Genomic DNA, 8833 nt, shown 5'->3' on the forward strand with positions numbered 1-8833 from the left:
TCTCATTGTGTCTCTGTCTCTCTATCTCTGTCTGTCTGTGTCTGTCTATCTGTCTGTCTCACCCTCTCCCTCCCTCCCTCTCTCTCTCTTTTTATCTCTTCTTTCCTTCCTCTCTCTCACCCTTCTTCCTCTGCCTCCCTCTCTCTCTCTATCCCTTCTTCCTTTCTCTCTCTTTCTCCTCACATATGCTTATACATATGCCTCACAACTCCTAAAAGTTCCCTGGGTCAGACCAAGACTTTTTACTTCTCTGGCCACATCCTGTTTCCTCCCCAGTAGGTGTTTGCCGCAGACAAGGCCAGATCCAGGGCACAGGCTGACTCCTTCAGGGAAATAAAGTCCACTTTTGTGTCACTCTCTTCCCAGCCCATGCCCTGAAGTTCCCAGGAAAACTTTGGGGTTCGAATGGCGTGTCAGGATTGGTAAGCACCATCTGTAACAGGCTGATCTGAGAACCACGAGTGGATGTGAGCTATTGGCCATCACATCTCTCTCTCTGAATTCTCCTACTTAGTAGTTAGCTTTCCACACTGACCCAAGTGAGAATGTGTACTTCAATTCATTTCAATTTGGCTGAGATTCATTAAGAACCTACTCTGTGCCAACTAATTAGCCAGAAGCTAAGGATAGAAAAAATAAAACCTAAAAAATCCCTTCCTGCCTTCAGGAAGTTTTCATGCTACTAGAGGAAACAATGTGTACATAAATCAGCCAATATGAAATATATGCAAAGCATATATGAACCAGGTGATTGTCCCAGGCCAAAAGTGGCATCTCAGGGAAAAAAAAGATCAAGGACCAGCTGTTAGGGACAGCACTAAGCCAAGCCACTGGCTCAAGAATCCAGCCTTGAACTCAAGCCCCCCCCCCCCCAGAGAATCATACAAACACAGAATCTCAGAGTCGGAAGGCATGGCCAAAGTATCCCCATTATAACAACTGTGGAAAAGTCTAGGCTGTTTTGGGGACCTCCAGCGATGACCAACTCACTAGCTCCTCAGACAGCACATTCACTGGGGGACAGCTCTCAGAGTCAAGTTCTTTCCCTTGCCTTGGCTAACATATGCTTTCCTGCCAGCCACTTCTGCCCCTGGCTCCTCGCCTGGCCCTCTGGAGCCAAGCAGAATGAGACTAACCCCTCTTCCCACGTAAGAGCCTTTCATATATTTGATGACAGCCCTCATGTGACCTCTTAAATCTTCTCTCCTTAAAGCTAACTATCCCCATTTCTTTCAGCTGACCCTCATAAGGCACGGTCTCTACTCCTTCACAATTATGATCCCGTACCTTGGGCTATCTGTCCAATCTGTCAATGTCCTTCTTAAAACATGGTTCTTGAAAATGAGAGCCACAAGCCTTCAGATATAGTAGGAACAGGGAATAATACAGCAAGGCCATAGTTTCACTTGAGGACCAGTTTGGCACACTGGATGAAGAGCTAGGCTTGAAGCCAGTTGGTCCTGGGTGTGGTTCTGGCCTCTGATACCTACCGGCTATATGACCCTTTCTATGGACAGCTCTCTGAAACTACATTGCTGACCTGTACCCAGGAGTTCCCTGAATCAATGATATCACAAATCCATTCTCCCTCTCCATCATCTCACACCCTCTGGACCCTATGCTGCTCTCAGAGTAGCTGAATTAGCTTTTTTGACAGCCATGTGACACCGCTGACTCATGCTCAGCTTGCATTCCATTAAGACCTCCAGCTCTTTCTTATAAAAACATATCTAGCCATGCCTTCCCCACAGTTTCCAACCCTAGGGCAGGATTTTCCATTGATCCCTATTTAATTTCATCATGTTAGATCAGCCCATTGTCCTAGCCCAACTCTTTCACCCATTGTGTCAGCTTTGTGTCTTCTGCAGATTTCATAAGCAGGATCTCTATAGCCCTTCATCCATATCACTGATAAAAATGGTGAACAGAACAGAACAAGTTAGGCTCCCTCCACCCCAGCAGAATGTAAGCTCCTTGAGGGCAGGTGCTATTGCCTTGTTGCATACAGCAGACATTCAATCAAGGTATCACAAACTAAACTGAAAGGCTCTAACTGAGCATAACTGGAGAGACAGGCTTTGGGTTATCTAAGGAGAACCAGCCAGGACCACATACCATCATCCTTCCCCATGCAGGCTCTCTTCAGGTCAAGGGCAGACAATTAATTTCCTCAGAATACCATGCTAAATGTATAACTCTTGATAGCTACTCCCACTTTCTTCTCACTACACCTCCCTCTTCCCCCATTGCCCTCTCTCCTAGCCCGAGGATGCTCAGAACCTACTGGGGCTTGACCACTCACACAGCTTGGATGAGATGAGAATTAATTACCAACTCTGATCCTCCTGGTGAGATGGTCTTACCATCTGCCTTGCCTCAATGCTCCCAGCGCTGTCCTCTGACCTACTTATAGACCCTAAGAACCCCTCAGAGGGCCTTGCCATTTGCACTGCTGAGGAAACCCTGAGGGTCTCCAGGACCTTCCAGCTGCCCAGCAACTGAACTTTCTTTTATGATTTTTTTTTCCCCTAAAGGAGAATGTGAGCTGCTGGAGAGCACGGATTGTCTCGCTGTTTCTACTTATATCTCCTGTGCTTAGCTTGTCACATGGTGAGCGCTAAACAAATGTTTTTTCTATCATTCATTCAGTGAACACTGAGCCAATGTTTCCTGAGGGCACCATATAACCTACATATGCCACCTTGGGAAGGAACACAAGAGGTGCTAAGGAAGGATCAGATCCATTTTATAGGACGAGGAAGGTGAGGCCGGGAGTGGGAAGGTGGCCGGCCATCTGTGGATCCCAAGAGGCCTGTCCTGGAGCTCCTCCCATCACACCATGCTGGCTGCCACTAGGCTCTTGGATGGGGCCGTACCTGAAGCAGAAGGATGAACTGTGGAAACCTCTGGATAGGCTTCACCATCAGCCCATAGAGAGTGACTCGATCCGAGCTGCTCACCTGCCGCCTCTGGAGGAGAAAAACTCCTGTCATGCCCCAGTACTCGTCCCCTGTGCCCACCCCTATCCCCAGAGCTGAGCTGCCCTCCCCCCACCCAGGATCCACCTGTATGTGCCAGCAGCCCTGCCTCAGACAGTGAGGAGAAGTGAAGGCTCTGGGCCCTACACCTAGAAATTCTGTCAGCCTGAGCCCTTGAGATGGTCTGGAACTGTGGTTTTAGAAAGTTCATAAACAACTCATACTCTTTACTATGTTACATATTCCTAGTATGGCTGTCTGGACCTAGAGGGAACCTCAGAATGTAGAAAGGGCCCTTAGAACAGAGAATATCAGAACTGGGGGAGCCCTCAGAGCATACAATGTCAGAGCTGGGAGGGACCCTAGAACACAGGATGTCAAAGCTAGGAAAGCCCTTAGAACACAGAATGTCAGAGTTGGGAGGGCCCTTAGAACCCAGAATGTCAGAGCTGGGAGGGCCCTTAGAACCCAGAATGTCAGAGCTGGGAGGGCCCTTAGAACACACAATGTCAGAGCTGGGAGGGCCCTTAAGACACACAATGTCAGAGCTGGGAGAAATCTTAGAGCACAGGATATGGCCTTCCCACTTTCTGGTTCCCTACTCAGTCCTTGTGGAATCTACCAAGAAGCTGGCTTTCCAGTAATCCTTATGAGCACCTAGTACCAGATACTGGATATTATCTTCCCATCTTACGGCAGGCTCACTAAAATCAGGGAAGGGGAAGTCCTTCACCAAAATGACGAGCAGAAAGTAGAGCCAAGAATGGTGGCTCTGCTAAGCAAGTGGCCTGCCTTTCCCCACGAAGGGCTACCTGACTCATCCCATGACTGACCTTGAGGAACTCCAGGAATGCTGGCTTGGTCAAACAGGCTTTCTTGATGATGGACATGGCAGTGGTGAAGTTGTTGACATAATCACTGTACACATCTAAGACCATGGACTTGGAGAACTAGAAACAAAAAGGAGACAGTACAAGAATTGTTATACCCACTTCACAGATGGGAAAACTGAGGTGCAGAGAGTCATGGGGACTTTTCATAAGGTCCTATAGTTTTGAAGGGCTACAGACAGGTTATGTGCCATTCTTGACAGCAAGTCTAACACTCTGCCCCTTACCCTACAATTTCCTCTCCTTCTCACACGGGCCCCTGAGATTAGTGACTGAACATATAGAAGAAGAATGACCCAAATTAGGAGGACAGCGTCCTCAGTGTGAAGGCAGAAGGCCTGGGAGCGGTTGGAACGTGGAGCCACAGCTTCCTCAGCACCAGAAAGCCACGTCCCACGCTCGCTGTGTGACTCTGCACGCGTCATGGAACTCTCTGGGCCTGAGTCTCCTGGTCTAGAAAATGGAAATAACGCTCCTTACCCAGGCCTTGGCCCTGCACTGCTGTTTCACGGGAAACAATTTTCTAAGTGCTATAGCAAGGGGCTACAATGGGGAAGAGTGAACCACCCAGGTCAAGGGTATGCCCAGTATTCCAATATATTCTGTGTGCCACCATGGTGAGGCAGGGCAAGGAAGAAATGAGAAAGACTCCATACGCCCCCGTCCCTACGTCTGAGCCTCTCACACGTGGAACAGGAGTAGCTTGGGGAAGTTTTGTAGGATCACAGAATGTCAGAACTAGGAGGGCCCTAGAAAACAGGATGTCAGAGCTGGGAGGGCCCTGAGAACACAGAATGTCAGAGCTGGGAAAGGCATGTTGTCAGATAAGGGCAATAGTAATAACTTAAAGTGCTATATAAATACTGGCAATATAATATTAAAGTATAACAAAATTTGATATATTAGTATAATATATAATATTAATTTCATTCATACATACATATAAATAACCTCCAACTCAGCCCCCTTTTTACCCAATCAGATTAAATCCCCTGTCGGGTCCATCTGGCTCAGAGGTAACCTTCCAAAACAGACTGTGCTTTCTCTTTTTGTGGAGGGAGAAGGGATGAGGCCCTGGCAAGAAGAGAGATAGAGAGAAAGGGAGAGAGGGATCCCGCGGCCCAGCACCCACTCACCGAAGCCACAAAGAGGTCTCCAATTTTCTCTGTCGCGTCCCACTCAGCTACTCGGGACGATAGGGCAATCTGAAACATGGAGTGGCACTGCAGAATTTCCTTAAGGCGAAAGAAGACCACCTGGCACTTGCGGGCACTCAGCACCTTGGGCTCCATCTCCATTAATGGATTTCTGTAATCCTGTCAAAGGACGGTGGTAGTTAGAACAGGGGCCCTTTGCCCGTGGGAGAACCAGGCCCAGATCCCACACACGGGGCACCCACTCCTTTGCTGGACCAGGGGCTGGGCTCTTATGTCTAAATGGAGGTGTTTCTGCCTTCCACTTCAACCGACCATCCTCATAGCATCTGAACATATTAACCACATAGTGCGAGAGCAGAGGATTTCTTAGATTGGACTAACGAGGCAGGACATCACCATGAACAGAATCAAGGAGGATTGGTGTTCAAGTCCTGGCTTGCTGACCCTCAGAAAGTCACCGAACCTCTCAATGCTCCAAATGACTCTCTAAGACTAAAATTACACAACAGTAGCTGACCTAGAGTGCTAGGAGTTCCCTTTATCAGGGGGATCACAGATCCACTCAGTTCTACACACACCCCCAGTGAAAGAATGAGGAAGACAGTCTCAGACTTCAGTCTGATGGAGGAAACACTGTCCCTCCCACCATAGAGGCCCCAGATTGATGGGGAGGGAGGGTCCCTAGCCTCCTGGAATCTCCAGTCTGATGGGAGAGACATAGGCCCTGTCCTTAGGGAGCTCCTAGTCTGTTAGGAGAGGCAAAAAAAAATGGTATATAGCAAAGGAAACAGATTGGCTCTGAGTGACGGGGTGGGGAAGGGGGAATGAATGCCCGGATGGCTAAGAAAGTGAGGGGTTAACAATGAAAAATAAAACATTAAGTGATGAGAATATCGAGAGCCATAAGGGACCCAGGTTATCTCACACAACCCCTTCATTTTCCAGAGGAGGAGACTGAAGCTCTCAAAGACTAAATGACTTGTCCCAGTTCATGCACATAGCAGAGAGCAAAACTCGGATTAGAACCAAGGTCCTCTGATTTCAAACCCATGGCTCTTGCTTTTAGACCATACTGCTCCTAATTATGAAGGGAGTGGAGGACCCTTAGATCACATGGAGAGAAGATCTCGGGGAATCCTTAAGCTAGAGTTGAGACAAAGGGTGCCTGGTTATCAGCAGTGGTGGAAGAGTTAGCCTTCCCAAAAACGATGTGTCTCTGTGGAACTTCTTGGACACCATATATCCTGCCGATCTGCCATCTTTATGATGGCTCCAGCTTTGGCCTCTTCCACTAAGTCTTCACATGTCCCATGAGGCCCCCAAATTCCTAGCCAACTACAACCGGGTGTGACTTATAAAAAGTCTTTTTCTCTGTGTATATAACCCAAGGCCAAGCATGGGACTTTGTTCATCATGAGGTCCCTTCAAAAATGTTCAGTTGAATTACAGCAGTCAAAAGATCCCCATGGAGACTTGTTGGGCCTTCAGCCCTGGTTTTCCTGGCAGGACAGGAGCAGGAACTCCCTCCAGTTCTCCAGAAGTCCCTAGAGACTCTCTCCTTGGCATACCTGAAGGATCCGTTTCAGGGACTCCACATAGCTCCCCTCACTCTGCACAATGGACCGTAAGATGTGACGTCTCACCACCTGTGAAGGTCAAAGAAAAACCAGTGAGTCAATCTGTCCCTCATATCTAGCCTCTGGGTGCCCAGTCCTATCTTAGGGGACAAGGAGCCAAGGCCCCTGAGATCTGGGAGCTCTTAATTCAAGAGCAGAGATATCCCTTCCTCCTCCAGCTTGTTCTCTGAAGGTCTATTCTGACCAGGCTAATTAGTCCTTTCCCTAGCAAGTCCCAAATCACCTTCATATACCTGGATGGCATAAACACAGACAGACTCCACGGACAAGGATTCAGAGGAAAGAAGTCAATACCTTTTATTTTGGCTAGGCAATGGGGGTAAGTGACTTGCCCAGGGTCACACAGCTATTAAGTGTCAAGTGTCTGAGGCCAGATTTGAACTCAGGTCCTCCTGACTCCAGGGCTGGAGCTCTATCCACTGCACCACCTTGCTGTCCCAGGTCAATACTTTCTAGGCTTCCTTTCTAACAGCGACCCAGGTCCATGGGCATCTGTGCAAGGTCAATGGGTTCTATGATGATAGCTGACATTTTAGATTGTTTTACTGTTTGCAAAATGCTTTACATAGAAAGGAAATGAGCCAGTTCTCTTTGGCCCCAAACGGGAGAACCAGGACTAATGGGAGAAGGGGGAGTTACAAAGAGGACAATTGAGACCAGATATCAGGAAAATCTTGAGCTGTCCAACACTGGAATGGGCGGTTGGAGAGGAGGTGGAGTTCCTCCTTACTGAAGGTCTTAAGACAGAGCCAGGATGATCATGATGGTGGAGGAGCGGGGAAGTGGGGAGGGATCGTAGCTAGAACCACAAAGATGATCTAGAGATCATCTAATCCAAACCCTTCATTTCACAGAAAATTTCCCCTGTCTCCTTCTAGGGGATACAAGGGGATCCTTCTAGGAAGACAAGTTGAACTAGATCATTGAGGTCCCTCTTAAATCTCAAATTCTGTGAGTCTATCATTCTGTAATTTATCTCATTGGCTGTCCTCCCACCCTCCCCACACACACATACCCAACTCCTGTAACATTTGTAAGTCAGTGTAGATATTATCATCACCTTTTTTATTTTTTTTCATATCATCACTTTTTTTTTTCAGATAAGGAAAGTAAGTCTCAGAAAGGTCCCAGAGTCAGCAGGCAACAGAGATTGGGGTTAAACCCAGGTCTGACTACAAGTTCAATCTTCTTTCCCCTAAACAATATGGCTTTTAACAGGCAGCTTTCATCTTTCAGTAGGCAACTGGGTGGATTTTCCTCTTCCCTCTAATTTTCCCCTCTCTTATCCCACTTATTTTTTCCCTTTTTTTGCCTTCTCTTTTGCCCATACCTGAGGTTTTCCAATGTCACTCAAGGGCTCTACAGAGCCCCACCAGTAATGATCTGGAACAAATAGCCATCAGCCTGTAGGCAGGTCATTTTCTCTCAAATTTCCATGTAGTTGAAGGGTTCTGTAACCCACGGCCTCACTCTACCCTCCCTAGCAGTTACCAGCAGCACCCCTCGATCCATAATGATCTTATTCTCAGATTTAGAATATGCCATGTTCAGCTATATTGGAATATACTATATGGCATATTAGAATTATCAATATTAGTTATGTTAGAATATAGTATATTTGTTCAGTATACTACATAGCTCCTTGGAGAGAGTGATTGATTACTGTTGGGCACAGAAGATGCTAGAATGCTAAGAGGGAAGGAAATAAGCATTTATATAATGCCTACAATGTGTCTTTAGGAGGAAGTGCTAGTCAGCCCCAGGAAAAGAACACTGTACCAAGAGTCAGGATACCAGGGTCCTAGAACCCAACTCTGCCACCAACTAACTACCTCTGGGACCTCAGATGGGTCTCTTCTCTCTGGGCCTCTACTTCCTCATCTATAAAACGAGGAGCTAAAAATATGTGTGTGTGTGTGTATGTGTGTATGTATATGTATATTTCCTCTAAGTTCCATTCCTGTTCTAATATTTGAAATTCCATATTCTAATATTTGGTGTTTCAAGGTCCCTTCTAGCTCCAACATTCTATGTTCCCATTTATCCCACATAACTCTAAAATTCTAAGTCCTAAGGATCCTCCCAGCTACAACATTCTATGTTCCCAATGTATCCTGTGAACCTCTAAGATTCTATGTTCTGAGGTCCCTTCCAAATCCAACATTCCATGT

General features: G+C 47.1%; 2 protein-coding genes across 2 annotated transcripts in view; both read right to left on the minus strand.

Moving 5' to 3' along the window:
• The window catches only part of LOC114028523 (rho guanine nucleotide exchange factor 10-like protein), a 101278-nt gene extending 94604 nt beyond the window's left edge, over positions 1–6674 (minus strand). The window contains exons 1-4 of the mRNA XM_027842792.1: positions 6594–6674; positions 5005–5184; positions 3812–3928; positions 2877–2969 (exon numbers count right to left, since the gene is read on the minus strand). Of these exons, the coding sequence (XP_027698593.1) occupies positions 2877–2969; positions 3812–3928; positions 5005–5166 (372 nt within the window). The 5' untranslated portion in view covers positions 5167–5184; positions 6594–6674. The remainder of the gene's footprint in view (positions 1–2876; positions 2970–3811; positions 3929–5004; positions 5185–6593) is intronic.
• The window catches only part of LOC114028490 (rho guanine nucleotide exchange factor 10-like protein), a 98723-nt gene continuing 96520 nt past the window's right edge, over positions 6631–8833 (minus strand). The window contains exon 7 of the mRNA XM_027842748.1: positions 6631–6671. Coding sequence (XP_027698549.1) covers positions 6631–6671 — 41 coding nt within the window. The remainder of the gene's footprint in view (positions 6672–8833) is intronic.

The sequence above is a fragment of the Vombatus ursinus genome, unplaced genomic scaffold (genome assembly GCF_900497805.2).
Source record: "Vombatus ursinus unplaced genomic scaffold, bare-nosed wombat genome assembly UNPS02014884.1, whole genome shotgun sequence".
Lineage (NCBI taxonomy): Eukaryota > Metazoa > Chordata > Mammalia > Diprotodontia > Vombatidae > Vombatus > Vombatus ursinus.